The sequence below is a fragment of the Schistocerca serialis genome, chromosome 6 (assembly GCF_023864345.2).
Source record: "Schistocerca serialis cubense isolate TAMUIC-IGC-003099 chromosome 6, iqSchSeri2.2, whole genome shotgun sequence".
Lineage (NCBI taxonomy): Eukaryota > Metazoa > Arthropoda > Insecta > Orthoptera > Acrididae > Schistocerca > Schistocerca serialis.
Genome location: NC_064643.1, coordinates 186,637,113 through 186,653,711, shown reverse-complemented (window position 1 = coordinate 186,653,711; position 16,599 = coordinate 186,637,113). Strand labels below are relative to the sequence as shown.

Here is a 16,599-nt window from a genome sequence, read left to right as displayed (position 1 = left end):
GGCCCTGTAAGCACATGTGGCCCGGGTAATCAGCTCTGAGAGGGTAGTGTCAATGATCTCCACGTAAGAAGGCCTCGCCGACCCATACACTGTGCACCCACAGTCAAGCCGCAAATGCACAAAAGCTCTACAAAACTTCAGCAGACATGTCCCATATGCTCCGCAAGACCTATGGCTAAGGTACTTTATGATATTCAGTGTTTCCTGGGATCTGGCTTTCAGGTCTCTCATGTGGGATAACCACGATGATTTGGAGTCAAAAATGAGGCCCAGAAACCTCACTGCCTCTTCAAAATATAGAAAGGTATCCCTCAAATACAATGCAGGTAAATTAAAATTAAAACGAACACACCAACACTTATCTGCAGAAAACTGAAAACCCATCTTTGCACCCCCACTCCTCTAACCTCTGAACAGCAACTGACAAGTCGCTGTAACAACACTGGAGGAGGAATAGAAAACAGCAAAATCATACACAAATAAGCATCATTGTACAGGACCCCATACTGTAGATGATATTGTTTATGGCTATGGCACAGAGGGTAACACTTAAAACACTTCCCTGAGAGCACCATCCTCCTGCTCAAAACTATCCAACAATGTGTCATCAATGCAGGACCTAAAAAATCGCTAAGACATGAAAGACTGTATGGAGATGGGGAGATAGCCATAAAAGCCGCATTGAAGGAGCTGTACGAGAATATTGTGTCTTCAAATTGTATTGTACATTTTCCTGATGTCAAAGAATATATCAAAACGGTGATGTTAATGTAGCAAAGCCTGCAGAATAGTTGCCTCTGGTAGGGACAGGTTGCAGACTGTGGATCAAAATCTGCCAGAATTCACACTGAGAGCAGCTAAGAAATTGCCTGGTCTCTAAAAACCAGACCAGACAACGATCTTTCCTACACAGCTCATTAAGGCAACAATCCGGTAACTACTCAGACAAGTGCAGTCCTTTTCTGTCTTGAGGAGAGATACCAAAATTGCCTTGCCTAGGGGCAAGATGGTTTCCCTGGGCAAACTTCACATTTCAAACTTTTTAAAGGCAGAAGCAAATGCTACAGTGGACGTGGGAGGGTGCATGGCCTTATTGATTCTTTTTTTATTTATTTATTTACATGTCTAGTTCCATAGGACCAAATAGAGGAGCAAATCACGAAGGTCATGGAACGTGCCAGTACATGAAATTACAACATAAAAGTAATAGCAGATAAAATAAAATGTTTATGAACCCAAAAAATGTCAAGCCATAAGTTTGAGTAAACACAATCAACAATGTAACATAAGAATCAGCTTAATTTTTCAAGGAACTCCTCAACAGACTAGAAGGAGTGACCCAAGAGGAAACTCGACATTTCAATTTACAAGCGTGTGGATTACTGCTAAGATTTTTGAATTCTTGTGGTAGCTTACTGAAAATGGATGCAGCAGTATACTGCACATCTTTCTGCACAAGAGTTCAGGAAGTGAGATCCAAATGCAGCTCTGATTTCGCCGAGTATTAATTGAGTGAAAGAATTAGCAGCTTTCACTCAATTAATACTCGGCGAAATCAGAGCTGCATTTGGATCTCACTTCCTGAACTCTTGTACAAAAATATCCTTTTAGAATGGGAAGAGTTACCCCAAAATATAGTACCTTACAGCATCAATGAATGACCATACAACATAAGAGAATGAAAATAAGCAAAATAGATTAATTTTTGTGTTGAACAATCACTTACTTCAGATACTGCTTGAACAGTAAAAATTGCAGCATTAAGTTTCTGAATAAGATCCTGAACGTGGACTTTCCATTTCAGTTTACTATCTATCTGAACACCTAGGAATTTGGACTATTCAGTTTCACAAATCATATGACCATTCTGTGAAATTAAAATGTAATGTTTTTTTGAATTGCATGTTAGAAACTGTAAAAACTGAGTCTTATTGTGATTATCATTAGTTTATTTTCTATAGGCCATGAACTTATATCATGAAATGCACTATTTGAAACAGAGCCAGCGTTGCACACAACATCCTTTACTACCAAGCTAGTTCCATCAGCAAACAGAAATATTTTAGAACTACCCGTAATACTAGAGGGCATATCATTAATATAATTAAGGAACAAGAGTGGCCACAACACTGATCATTGGGGCACCCCCTATTTGACTGTACCTCACAGCCAATCTCAACACTGTGAATGAACTTTGCTGTCTATTGTTGAAGTATGATGTGAACCAATTGTGAGCGACTCCCTGTATTCTGTAATGGTCCAACTTCTGGAGAAATATTTTGGGATCAACACAATCAAACGCCTTAGTTAAATCAAAAAATATGCCTAGTGTTTGAAACCTCTTTTAATCCATCCAGTACCTCACAGAGAAAAGAGAAGACAGCATTTTCAGTTGCCAAACCACTTCTAAAGCCAAACTGTACATTTGATAGCAAATTATATGATATAAAATGATCAATTATTCTTATATACATAGCCTTTTCAACAACTTTAGCAAACACTGATGGCATAGAAATAGGTCTAAAATTGTCTACATTACTCCTTTCTCCATTTTTATAAAGTGGCTTTACTGCCGAGAACTTTAATCATACAGGAAACTGACCATTCTTAAACGAAAAATTAAAAATATGGCTAAGTACAAGGGTAACATGTGCAGCACAGTACTTTAATATTCTGCTAGGCACTCCGTTATATCCATGAGAGTCCTTAATCTTCAGTGATTTGATTATTAACTCAATCTCCCTCTTGTCAGTATCACAGAGGAGTATTTCAGACATCTGTCTCGGAAAGGCATTTTCCAACAGTGTTATGTGATTCCATGTAGAAACTATGTTTTTATTTAATTCACCAGTAATTCTAAGAAAGTGACTGTTACATATGATACATATATCTGACTTATCAGTAACAGAAATATTTTTTTAATATGAACTGACTTTACATCATCGACCTTGTGCTGACCAGACACTTCCTTCACAACTGACCACTTGGTATTAATTTTATCCTATGCCTTCCTAATCACATTTTTTAAGAACCTTGTGACTGCTTCTAACATTTTGATATAATTCCCACTTTGTTCTACATTATACCCTTATCCCACTAGTCAGCCACTCAGGCTGCCTTTTACTGCTAGTACCCCATTTAGAATCTTTTAAGGGAAAGCAACTCTCAAAGTGCATGTGAAATACGTTAAGGAAAGTATCATCTATGTTATCAGCACTAAAAACATCCTGCCACTCCTGTTCCTTAACAAAGTTTAAAAAACTCTCTATTGCCATTGGATTAGCTTTCCTACAGTTTTTAATTATATCTGACATTTGTTTGACTACAAAAGCCTTTTAGTGTTCAAATTTGTGCATCATGGTCTGAAAGTCCATTCACCCTTTTACTAACAGAATGCCCATCTAGTAATGAAGAATAAACAAAATTATTGTCTATGGCTGTGCTATTGTTCCCCTGCACCATAGTACGAAAAAACACAGTCTGCATCAGACCATAAGAGTTTAGGAGATCTACCAACATCCTTTTTCTTGCACAATCATACACAAAATTAATATTGAAGTCACCACATATAACTAATTTTTGGTACTTCCTATAAAGTGAGCTAAGAACCCTCTCTAGCTTGAGCAGAAATGCTCTGAAGTCAAGAGTTAGGAGACCTATAAACACCAACAATTAGAAGTTAAGTTGCACTAAATTCAACTGCTCCTGCACAACATTCAAATATCAATTATGTCAGAGTCCACATCTATAAGCAGTTGTTGTTGTTGTTGTTGTATTTATTGGTCCTGTTGTCTACAAAGCAGCTTATGCATACGACACTGGACAATTCCAGTTATAAATACAAAGCTGAACGTCATTTCTAGGCATAGGTATTTAACGTTACAATAATACACTTTATACATAAGTATTTATACAACACACTTCATAAATTTCAATATTCTTCAATGGAGTAAAAGCCTTGATGCTGTAAATATGACTTTAGAGATTTTCCAAAGGTATTGACCTCAGCAACAGCTTTTATGTTTTCAGGGAGTTTGTTATAAAGCTTAACTCCCATGTGAAAAGTACTTTTTTGGCACAGAGCTGTGCTGATTTGAGTTACATGTAAGTCACTGTTTTGTTTGTCAAGTTATCATGTATATCAAAGTTTCCTTGCAGTCTGCAGTCCTTACCTATTACATTTATTTTAAAGAATAAAAGGGTTTCCATAACGTATACATGTGGTAATAGAAGAATACCAGATTTCTTAAACAAAGGTTTACAAGAGTCTCTAGGCTTGCATCCAAACAAGATTCTAATGGCCTTTTCTTGTAGTTTAAAAGTGCTATTAGCTGTTTTAGAGCATTGAAGTTCAGCTTCTTCTTCAAGATGGTGTTGATTCTCCTGGCATCTCGTGTACTGGAGCATGTATTGCACATACCGCTGGAGGGATTGGCACTTCTGGTTTTTGAAGCTTCGGTAAACCATACATCTGTGGTGCCCCAGGGTTCATTTGCAGCATGCTCTTAAAGGCATATTCAGAATAAGATATCGGAGCACTTATTTACTACCTGCTTAACCTGATCATTGTAACTACCTGTCGGGTCTCTCTGTAGTTTTTTTAGCTGCACTGATTGGAAAAAATCCTCTACTTTGCTTGTATAATCTGTTTTATTTAACAGCACTACAGTCCCTCCTTTATCTGCCCTAGTCACAATCACATTACTGTTTTCAATCCTAGTTTTAAGTTCCTTCATGATTATGAAATTGTTGTTCTTGCGATATTGTGCTACATTGGACAGACAGGGAGGTCAATCTGTACCAGGCTTAAGGAACACCACAGAAGCTGGAGATGAAGAAGCAGCCTGATTCAGCCTTTACAGAATATTGCCTGAACAATAATCACAAATACACAACGGATGTACAAGTCCTACACCCAGAGGAAAAGGGGCCCAAACTCGACCAATTAGAAATTTTAGAAATTTAAAAACAGATGTGTATATCCCCACACCTATTAATAAATGAGCAAACTCAGTTCAATTATTAACCTATTTTAGACGAGATCACAACCCCAGGATAGAAGCAACACTTCGGACCCCAGTCCATTGTAGTTAAAAATATCTTAGTTGATGCATAACTTAGTCTGGTCATTATAGTGTAATTGGTGTAATGGATGTAATTTATTAAAAAATGGTCATAGATGTAAGGGTACATTAAGCTATGGATCAATACCTAAGAAATTGAGATTATCTTTGCCTTGTCATCATCTTTATCTGTGTATTATCATCTTTGGGAATCAGTAATGTAACTGAAAATGGGTTTATAACCAGAAACCTAGATTGTGCAATAACATTAATAATAAATTGTGAAATAAGGCTAAAACACTGTTTGTTTATTTAATTTACAATGTTTCGCCAAGAACCCACAGTTTATTCAATTAAAATATGTTATATTCATTTGCCTGGGTGCTCTTAAAGTTTGACTGTAACGTAATATCAGCAACACCTGTGAAAAAGTTGTTAAATGTGTGGGCTTCTTCTATGGGGTTTGTTACTTTTTTATTTTTATGTGATAGTGTTATATTTTTTTAAAATTGTTTCTATTCTCCAGATTCTTTTTTTATAACACTCCACATAGCCTTTGATTTATTATCTGAATTATAAATGTATTCATCATTGTGTATTATTTTTGCTGCTTTTATTATTTTTCTTAATATTTTGGAGTATTTATTATAGTATGCATGTACTTCCGGTGAGGAATTTTTGAGTTACATATTTAGTGTAGCAGTCTTTTCCCCTGGCATTAAAACCCTTATTCCCCTTGTGATCCACCTGTTTGTTCTAGAGTTCCCCCCTATGGTTAATGTTTTCAGTGGGAATGCAATTTCAAGGAAATGGGTTAATGTATCAATGAAAGTGTTGAATTTTTCATTTATATCATTCATTTTGTACACTTTTGACCATTGTTCTTTCTGTGATAAGTTGTTGAAGTAGTCTACATTATCCGCTTTATAACTTCTACATGCGGTTCTGAAAGACATGTTGTTAATAATACTGCCTTTTACTTTTATGCTTAATATTTGAGCAATATGGTCACTAAAACCTGCATTGAAAATTTTTAGTGAAGTGTTGTGTAAACTCTTCTTGAGTAGAAACTGATCTGGAGCTGTTTGACAAGTTTCTGTTACTCAGGTAGTGGCTTTTATTTCAACTTTTAAATTATAGCATGTTGCAAGCTTCAAAAGTGTCTCCCTATTTCCACTATTTGCGAGGAAATCAATATTGAAGCCACCACAGATTATCAACTCACAATCCATTTTATTTAGCTACTTTATTTAGCAATGACTACATTTTGTTCAAGAAAAGTTCAAAGTTTCCAGATGGTGACTGGTAAACTGTAGCAATATCCAGGTTGAACTGAGCAATTTTTATAGCTGCAGTTTCATAATCCTTTTCGACATTTGTTCAAGCTGAGTCATGTAGAGTAATAAAATCTACATTTTCCTTTTTGTAGATTGCTAACCCACACTGATTGCTGTTTTTCCTGCAGTAGTAAGCAGACAAAATGAATCTGTTTATTTTCGTATTCTGGATTAATTCTGTGTTAAGCCAGTGCTCAGAAATGCATAACACTGAGATATCTTTAAGTTCATCTGTTAACAGTACGTTAATTTCATCGATCTTATTACAGGGATTGCTCACTATGGTGATAGATCGGGCGTATTCACTTTATCTCTAATACCTCTTATATTTTGAAGAAATATGCTAATTCCCTCATTACTTGGATACCTGACCTCCTCTGCAGGCAATTCCTTAATTAGAGATACTTTCTTTAAACAGGTATACCTATCAGCGAACTTCAATCTAAGAAAGTTTGTGTTCTAACATCAACTCCTACAGGAATTCTGCCATGAGTGATCCCACCACCACCCACTGCACTGTCACCTATAAGCTTTACCAGTCTCCCCTTCCCATATCTATTGAGGCGCAAGCCAAACCTAGTGAAACCTGATCTACTGATATACTAAACTGACACCACTGCAATGTGACCCATGCCCTTTGCCATCAGTGCCTTCTCCAGCCCCATGTTAACATGCCTAACAGTCGCATTAAGATGATGGCGACCATGATGTTGAAACAGTCGCATGAAATGCACATTAGTGCCACCAGTTTGAGTAGCTATCTTTACCAGGTCACCATCTACATCATATTCCCCATCTCACAATCACTATCTGATCCTCTTTCGTAAAATTCTTATTTAACTCCCCTGAGCCAACCCTGCACTTGGCTTCACAATGTTGGTGACCTGGTACTCACTCCCCAACACTTCCTGCAACTGCAGGCCGACCATGTGAACTATCTAGTACCAGAACCTTCTTCTTTCTGTAAGACTTAGGCCTCCAAGCTGCTGAGGACAGCTGCATATTTCCTACACCTACACCTGCAGCTACAACTGTGACAGTTGGTCTAATCTATTGCATATAGGCAAAGTACAACTGTCTGAATACCTCCTCCTTCTAGCTGCCTTCTTATCAACTGCCAGTTCCCATTCCCCAGCACCCTTCACCCTCCTCAACCTATCTAGTTCCTCCTTTGCATATTGTAACTGCACCTGAATGGCACAGATCTTACGCTTCTGCTCATCTATCAACTTATTTCTACTACAGATTCTGCACTGCCAGGAGAGGATCTCAGTAGAATGCCCACTGGCTTCCCCACTGCATCCCTCCTCACCCCCCCCCCCCCCCGCCAATGAAAATACTTTGAACAAATCCCACACCTTAACCCACTACTCGCAAACCTACAGCAAAGCCCACAGTTCTCACACATGGAAAAATTTTAGTTATTGAAAAAAAAAAAACTAAACATCTACATTACCTAAGTTCAATTACACAGTGGAACTATTTATAGAACTAACAATAGTTGTCTCAAAACTCTCTCTCTACTAAGAAAGCAACAACTTTTATTAATACTACTAAACCACAACTAATACCAATAACAACAAAACTTCACACAATTTATTAGCTAAAACCAAAAATTAAAGCGCCCACTGGAACACTCAATGACATTAAAACAGTGAATGATAACTTCACTGAAATATTTCACTAGAAACAATAAGAAATGTCAGCTGTAAACCACCACACGAAATTTACTAAACGACTTCAACACACAGAAAACTCTAACAAACACAGTGACCAAACATTTCCAAAAGTATATAAAAGACCTTCTTGATCTCCCCATATGGGATGTAGTCTTTTCTTCAAGGCAGACCCTGCAGTCCCTCCTTCAGACAGGGTGATCCCAGAACAATTTACACACTTCAGAGGAGGAGCAGCCAACTCCAACGTGGGCAGCATTACCACATTTATCACAAGTGGCTTCATCCTAAGGTGGTCTACCCAAAGTGCTGGCATTTAAAACAATGCATCAGGTTGGGGACACAGGGCCATCAGTTAGGCAAAGAAAACCTGCCTTTATATGCCCTGAGAGGGCCGTACTATTGAGGATAAGGAAGGAGGAGTCAGATTTTAGCAGAGCACCGTTCACCCTTTTCAACATATTCTGCACGTCAACGATCCATTTCAGTTCCTTCTTGGAATAATGACCAGATCTCTACATGATCAACACCTTTGCTGTAGTTCATGATGTTGTGGAGCTCCATTTCTATAGCATACTCCCAAAGGCATTTAGCCTTCTGGAGCCTTGGGAACTAGCAGTTTCAATTAACAGTCTTCCTTTGACAATCAATTCACTTATTTTAATGTACAGGCAATGCCCTCTAAACCTTTTTGAATCTAAAGGGGTGAATCCTTCTCAAAGATGTCCTTGTCCCGTTTCATAATCAAAAGCACATCTGAGCAGCAGAAAGCGTTCTGTTGCTATCCTATGAAGAACTCTGTGTAATTCCTGAGTCTTGAGGGCTGCCTACATGAGCCCTCTTGAGTGACAGGGTAGGTTTACCTACCAGTTTTCCACTGGGAGGAAAAAACGAGAATTTCAAGGATTCTATATCAGTCCCAAGAGCAGGTAGGGAAATAAAAGACTACCTAGACAGAGCCCCGAAAGCCTAGGTAAACCTTATACAACTGGGGTGCAGCAGGTTCCCCAGAGGTTACCCATTAACGACTTTTCCAACTCAACAGCCATTCATCTCACCAGTGTTCAGCACACCTTGAGATTCAGGGGTTTTTTATAGAGGATTTTATCAACCCCACGATCCTGGTGGTAAAGCCATGTTCCCCGTTCCCTATAACACACAATGTTCCACTCCCGCACCATACAGTGGTTGCTGAGAGCTTACGGTGACAGAGGACTGGTGGTGCTTACCAGTCCCCATCCCATGAACCCTGGGGTTGCCAAGCCCATAGCCAACAAATGAATACTGGGCCCCTGACGTCTCTGGATTATTATGTTGCCACTTAAGAAGATTACAATTTGCCCTGTTATAGCTTCTATGGTATCCACATTCTTGTGGAAAAACAATACATAGGATTAAAAATTTAGGAGCCTGTCATGTTGTAATCACCTACAGTCATGTTTATAACTCTCCCACCAAAATACATAACTGCTGAAAAGAGTCAGATCTATGTTTGTTTTAACACTTTTCCTATTACAGAATGTTGGAAGCTGCCCTGGAATATGTATTACATTTGCAATTCTGCAATCAAATACTGCAGTATTATAATTGCCTCATTCTGTGTGTTGCTGTTCCACAAGGAAGACTTGACACTTGCTCCCACATTGGTTATTACACTGCTGGGCATTAGTAGTCCAATACCAGGACATATAGAAAATAATGAAATTTTACTTACTATGTGTACACAGTGCCAGAGTTTATCAAACATAGTGGCTGGTAAGTCTTCACAAGTGGGTTCCTCTCATCCTGGGGTCTGGGAGATTTGCCCTTTTTTAAATAAATAAATTAAAAAAAAAAACTTCTGCAATCTGTCCCTCTCTCCTCACTGAGAAAGACCCAATTAATTCTAAAATCAAGGTTAATGTATGTATATATTGTCTGTACTGACAATTCTCATGAAGTTAAGTCCTGGTCAGAATCTCTGTTTCACAGTTTTATAAAACATTCAATATGGAACTCATGGAAACATGTTAGATCAAAATAAATGAAGGTATCTCTTGGGATTATCTTCAGAATCACTGGAATCAAAGCCAGAATTACATGAATATTTTACTGAAGATTGACTAGATCACACCACTACTTGTAAGGCTGTTTTCTCTAATCTGTCCTCCTCCTTAGCCGAGTGGTTAGTATATTACTGTTATGGAGTTTTCCTTTGTGTAAGGACTGGAACACGGCACACCCAGCCTCTTGTTGGCAATTGAGAAGTTGTTTGAGCGAGAAGTAGTGGTTCCAAAGTCTGGAAAGCTGACAGTGGCCAGGAGAGTGGTGTGCTGACCCCATGCTCCTCCAGACTGCATGTGCATGATGCCTCATGCCATATGCTCACACAGTAGCCAGTCGACATCACATGATCTTTGGGACCTGATTACGGAGTTTACTTTTCAGTTTTTCTCTAATATCAGATTTTTCTAGATTTTGGCTAACCCTGTAACCCACCACAAATGAATATCAGTGAGGGAGAACATGGTTGAACTAAAAAGAAAGTTTTCCAAAATTTTTTCCAGTTAAGCCTTCTTGGCATGTTGGGAAAGCTGTTTCTATGTAGAAATCACTTACTTCACGAATATTCATGACACAATGGCAAAACCTAATTTTTCTTAAGTTCAATTATTTCCCAACACAACTCAAGTTTGAAATGTTATGTAACGCACTTATTATCAATGACAACAGATTGTTCTTAAAAGGTGAGAAAAATAAAACTAGTCTACTTTGAATTCATTAAAAGGTGCAAAATTAGGAAATAATTCTAGAAACAATGTAAAGCAAAACAAAGCACACTTACCGAAGTAATAGGCAAAAACATTCCCACCAAGTATAGCATCGGACTAGTAACGGTTGATGGCTTAAATGGATATTTGAGAGACTCATCGTCACAGTAGAAGCCCCTCTCGAAGGGTTTTCCAAAATAGTAGAACAGAAGAATTGGGAAACCAACTACAAAAAGACAACACATTAATATTTCCAATGTTCTATCACCACGGGGATTATAAAATGTGAAAGTAAGATTAAACAGTGGATAACATAGGGCTCTGCAATAACCAGCACAGCAATAATTGACAAGAATATTTAGAAATAAACTGTTACTGTACTATCAAAACTCCAATGGTGGCTCTAAAATGACACAGCCAGATGAAAAAAGTGAAGCACCCACAACACACAGCAGATGTAGATGTAACTTCATACAGATACAAACCATTGGTGTGTATGTAAACAATTAGACAGGCAGAACAGCCACCTGAGTGCATTAGTGTTTTTTTTTATGTTTAATGCTGTTATCATGCCTGGTAGGGTATACAAGGGGCTCAAACAGTGTCATATGTTGACTGATCACTGCGAAGGACATGGAGATGCTGCATACTCACGTGAGACGATGACATAAGCACCTGACAGAGTTTAAAAGAGGCCTCACTGTGGGTCTCTATTTGGCCAGCTAGTGAAATCATGCCATATCCATATCTGTGGGCATTTGAAGTGACAGTGGCCCCTTGTTGGGATGCATGGAAACATGAGGACAGGCATACTTGTTACCAAGGTTCCATCCAACCACGTGTAACTACCACAAGAAGGTAACGCACTGTGCAACAAGCACGTCGTAACCCATTCACATCTACTACTGCCATCCGAGAACAAGTAATGGACTCCCTGCAACGTTCTTTGTCATCCAGCACCATTGTGGTGTCCACAGACTAGCAGCAGCAGAACTAAAGAATTGCCATTCCATGTGTACTCTGCTGTTAACACCCCAACACAAATAGTTGTGTTTGAAATGGTGGCCTGACAAGGGAGCACGGACTGCTAATGGAGGGTGTTGTATTCTGCAATGAATCACAGTTCTGCACTAACCCAGATGACCATCATCAAGAAGTACACTAGTGACCTAGGGAGAGGTTTCATTCTCCCAAGGCCTGGGAGAGGTACAGAGGCATTACTCCTGGTGCCATGGTGCCATCGGGTATTACTTCACGTCATGCCTGGTAGTGATTGAGAAAATTCTGAAGGCACAACAATATGTCACAGATGTCCTGTATCCTCACGTGTTACCTCTTGTGCGATGGTACTGTGGTGTCAAAAGGAACAGGATAATGTTCATACACACATGGTACTTGTCTGTATGAATTGTCTGTGTGATGTTGAGGTATGCTCATAGCCAGAAAGATTCCCAGATCTGTCCCCAGTACATGATGTGGGACTAGCTCATGCATACCCTCTGTCCCAGAGCCAGTATTGAGGATATCAAGAACAGTTACAATAGTTGTTGGCCACCTTGCCTCAGGAGAGGATACACCCTCCTAAATTGAATCAGTGCATGCATCCACATCAGTGAGGGTGCAATACTGATAAGTGGGCTCACACTGCCAAGTCCTTTGTAAATAAGACTCAACTGTGTAATCACTGCTATATCCGTTGTGGATCAGCTCACCACAGGAGAGGGTACACCCTCCTCAATTGAATCGGTGCATGCATCCATGGTACAGGGGATGCAGTACTGGTAAGTGGACTCATACTGTTAAGTTCTTTATAAATATGACTCAGTTTTGTAATCACTGCAATAACATTACATATCCTCTCAACCCATGAAGTTTCATTTTGTTTCCTCCTTCCCTTCTGGGTGCTTCACTTTTTTTGTCAGGCAGTGTATTTAATGCACTACCTAAAGTGTGTGTTTTTTTTTTTTTTTTTTTTAAGAGCAACCTTTGTACAGCACTGAAGAATTTGTCTCTTGTGATAGGACAATGTCTACTTGAATCACAACTCAGTGCCATGACAACACCAACTCTTCTATTTAACTACACTATGGGTAAGTATTGATTTTATAGTTTTCTTATTATTGTAAAGTATATTGTAATGTAGCCCTTAACTTTAATATGCTTTATAGTATATATTTCAGTATCACTGTTCAAATTTCAATACTGTATTGTGGTAATATTACTAAATTATTGGTGCACTCTGTACACCCATTGCTGGTTAACAACATAGAATTTGTAATATAATAATAAAAATGAGATTATAAGGAGAAATACAACTTTAAAAAGTGGCACAGCTATGTGTGTAGCAACAACCCTTTAGAAAATTGCTTTGAGAAAAAGAGAATGGGAAGAACGCTGCTAAAAGCACAAAGAAAGAAAGAAAGAAAGAAACAATAAATCATTAATAGAAAGAGAAAAATGCAAAGCTGAGGAGGAAAATCGTACAAGTATATCTTTCACAACTCAGGCTTACATCCTCCACCTAGACAAATACCTCTTTTTGAGTCCTGATATGAAAAGCGACCTCACATGGTCCTCCATATGCATTTTAGAGCAATAATCCTGCACCCATACAACCTATGTAATCCCTGCCTTTTTTCCCCTAATGTGGAACTTACACAATCCATCACACCACTATCTCCCACTTCGATCCAGTCACAGACCTACTATGACCTATCAGACTTACTCTCTCCCAACAGGGACTGTACACTTTCTCAACTGCATTACATGATCATACTCACTTCCTATGAACTGTGTATGTGCAGAAAATTTCTTGAGTACGTCCTGTTGTTTTGCAATATTTTAGCCCTGAATATCCACCCCTCTCCAAGATCCTGAAACCCCCAATCCTCCAAATTTCATTTTTCTGTTCTATTATTACATTGCTCTTCTTTCCTACTTAGCCTGTAATCAGCTTTACATTTTATTTTCATTCAACAATGTTATTCTTCTGGTTATCTCATACTTTTCTGCTACACTTATTATGCACTACAGAATTTAAGTTCTCTGACATTACATTTAACTTCTATCACATGAACCAACATTGTCAAAGCTTTTGACTTGCTGTTTTTATCATCTGCTTCTTCAATCAAGCCTATACTAGTCAACATTTATTTTTAAATTTTGATAGTCAACACAGGAAAACTTCTGTAAGTAATATATGCATGTTACTTCTGTTTAGAAATTTATTTATGACTCTGCCCTTATTACTTTGCTAACAAGACGCTGTACTTACTTTTACCTTCAGTCACTTCAAAATTTTTTATTTCGGTTTGCAAGTGAAATATTTTTATCTACTATTTTTCTTGACAACTTCCTTCATTGAAGCATTTTGAGTTACGTTAATGTGGTCGTAGCAAATAAACTATACGTAATACATGAAAAAATTATTATCTGTTCTACTTTTCATTAATTAATGGAATACAGAGACTATTCTATAAATGAGATTAGTCAGCCATAGATTTTGCAATGGGCACGAAAATATAGCGCTACACATTTAACTGTTATCCATTGGAATAATTTTGCATCACTGTCAATGAATTACTTAAGGGTAACCTTTTATCCCTGGTTTTACAGTAGTAACATGAGAAATAATTTATTTCGCCTGAGAAAAGAAAACAAGAATTACACAGTGCCAGTTGTACTAAACCGAAGGCATTTTCCTGAAATATATAAAAGAAACAGGATAAAGTGTAGAAATTCGCAGAATGTTACATACAACTTGTCTACTTTTACTTCCCCTTCTCATCTTGTCTCTTCCTTTTGCCTCAGGGTTCTAAGACACTGAAATTTTCTTAATTGCTTTTGCTAGTAATCAGTCTACCAGTTTTTCTTCTTTCTTGTTTATGACCTTCAGCGAAGGAACCCCATGTATGGGAAGTTTATTTTAACTCTGTGGCACTGTATAGTCTACTTCCAAATAATGTTTTTATGTACAATTCCACAGTACAAAGTTGCATTTTCATTTCCTGATAATGTTAAAAAAATTCTCTATGCACATTTGATCCAGTTGTTTGGCTGAGAGGAACACTTTATCCATAACACAATATTGTTCAGCACTGAAAACTATTTCAAAGTATTTTTTGTTCTTCCACAAGAATTCCCATTATATCTTGTTCTACGTGTAAACAGGCTACCTAAAATCAGTAACATCACAGCCAATCACTTTCTCCCTCAAATCTTTACAGGAATATGTTGCTGGCAGTAGCTTTAACATTGGACAGAAAATATTTTGATATCGTACAATTCCTATGCAATCACCTAATTCCACTATAATTGGCACATATATCAAGACAGCATAAAAGCACACATGAAAGTTGGCAAAACAATAACAGCAGCAAAAAATGTCAGATGAATTACATCAAAGAAAATAAGAAGTCTTCTAAAAATCTTTATTTTGCATTATTTCTCAGTAACGTAAAAATAATTCTTTTGTCTTCCAATGCAACATCCGTTTTCCAGTCATCAAACACGACACGTTGCCTCCCATATTGTATTAATTAAGGGTTGATTTGGGAAACACGGTTACAAATAATACTAATAAAAATCTGTGAAATGGCAGAATAGGATCTGCCACACACGCATGTAAGGTTCTCGGCTAAAATAACGTATGACACAACCCTAGGTGCGCGTTACTCAAAAAATGTCACACCTACTTACGGACTTTTAAGTAGGGCAAGTGCAAATGAATGCTACAAAAACTGATAGTTAATTGGGGAATGAAGAGCAATATAAGCAATATCAGATGGCCGTTTTTCCACAGTTTTAATACCCAAACACACCCTTAACTCAATTACATCCTAAAGGATGTATTATAACGGCACCTTTCACTGTCAACGCCCACAAGTTATTTTTACTTTTCTTTCACTCTCACACACACACCTGTAAATAAGCACAGAACGTCAATTACAATCTTTCGTAATAAATATTTCGTATCTCTATCCATTTCTGTCGGCGCAATCCAGTTCTTAACTGGATTCAGTCAGCGTTATGGTGTAACTTCATCACTTGACATTTATATAGCCCAAGTCCACAATTATCAACAAACGAGTCACTTGTTCCCTTGCATTCACTTTATTTTACTGCGCCTGCAGGCTAGCCAACATAAGGCAAGCGATAAAACACTGAAACTCTTCAACAATACAAGATTGGCTTCTAAAAATGTCCACTATGAGGCTCCCTCGCCTCGCTGCTGTTACGAATATTATTTTTTGCACACTTCGATAAATTTGAAATGTGTATGATACAGAAGAAACATTCCAATCACTACTTGCTTTTACCGCTGTTTTGGTTTCCTGAGGACTCAGATTTATTTGTTGGTTCGGTTTCTCGATGGCTCAAATTTAATACATTCGTCCGATTTTCCGAGGATTGTTTTGGAGTCTGGCTTTCCTAAACTTCATCATCGCCCCTCTCAGAAACCTCCATGCCCACACTGCCATGAGAGCAGCTGCTCCAGACTACTTTGAAGGTACAGCGGACGCTTCTGAATTCATGAAACTACAGAATCGAAAGTTGGTTTACAGATTTCAGCAACACAACTGATCCCAGCACCTTGAATTACAGCCCGCATCTCGTGGTCGTGCGGTAGCGTTCTCGCTTCCCACGCCCGGGTTCCCGGGTTCGACACAAACGACGAAAACGGTAAACAAACCCGCAAAGAAAAACAAGAAAAGACGCAGCTCCAACTCGTCACAGGACCGAAGAGAAAACAGCCAGAGAGATGTCCGCATGG

At 38.2% G+C, this 16,599-nt stretch overlaps 1 protein-coding gene across 2 annotated transcripts in view; it reads right to left on the bottom strand.

The window, feature by feature from the left end:
- Nucleotides 1–15,931, bottom strand: part of LOC126484084 (putative phosphatidate phosphatase) — a 115,765-nt gene extending 99,834 nt beyond the window's left edge. For both annotated transcript variants that reach the window (XM_050107456.1, XM_050107457.1), the window contains exons 1-2: nucleotides 15,747–15,931; nucleotides 10,901–11,052 (exon numbers count right to left, since the gene is read on the bottom strand). In XM_050107456.1, the coding sequence (XP_049963413.1) occupies nucleotides 10,901–11,052; nucleotides 15,747–15,810 (216 nt within the window). In that variant the 5' untranslated portion in view covers nucleotides 15,811–15,931. The remainder of the gene's footprint in view (nucleotides 1–10,900; nucleotides 11,053–15,746) is intronic.
- Between the last annotated feature and the right edge of the window lie 668 nt (nucleotides 15,932–16,599).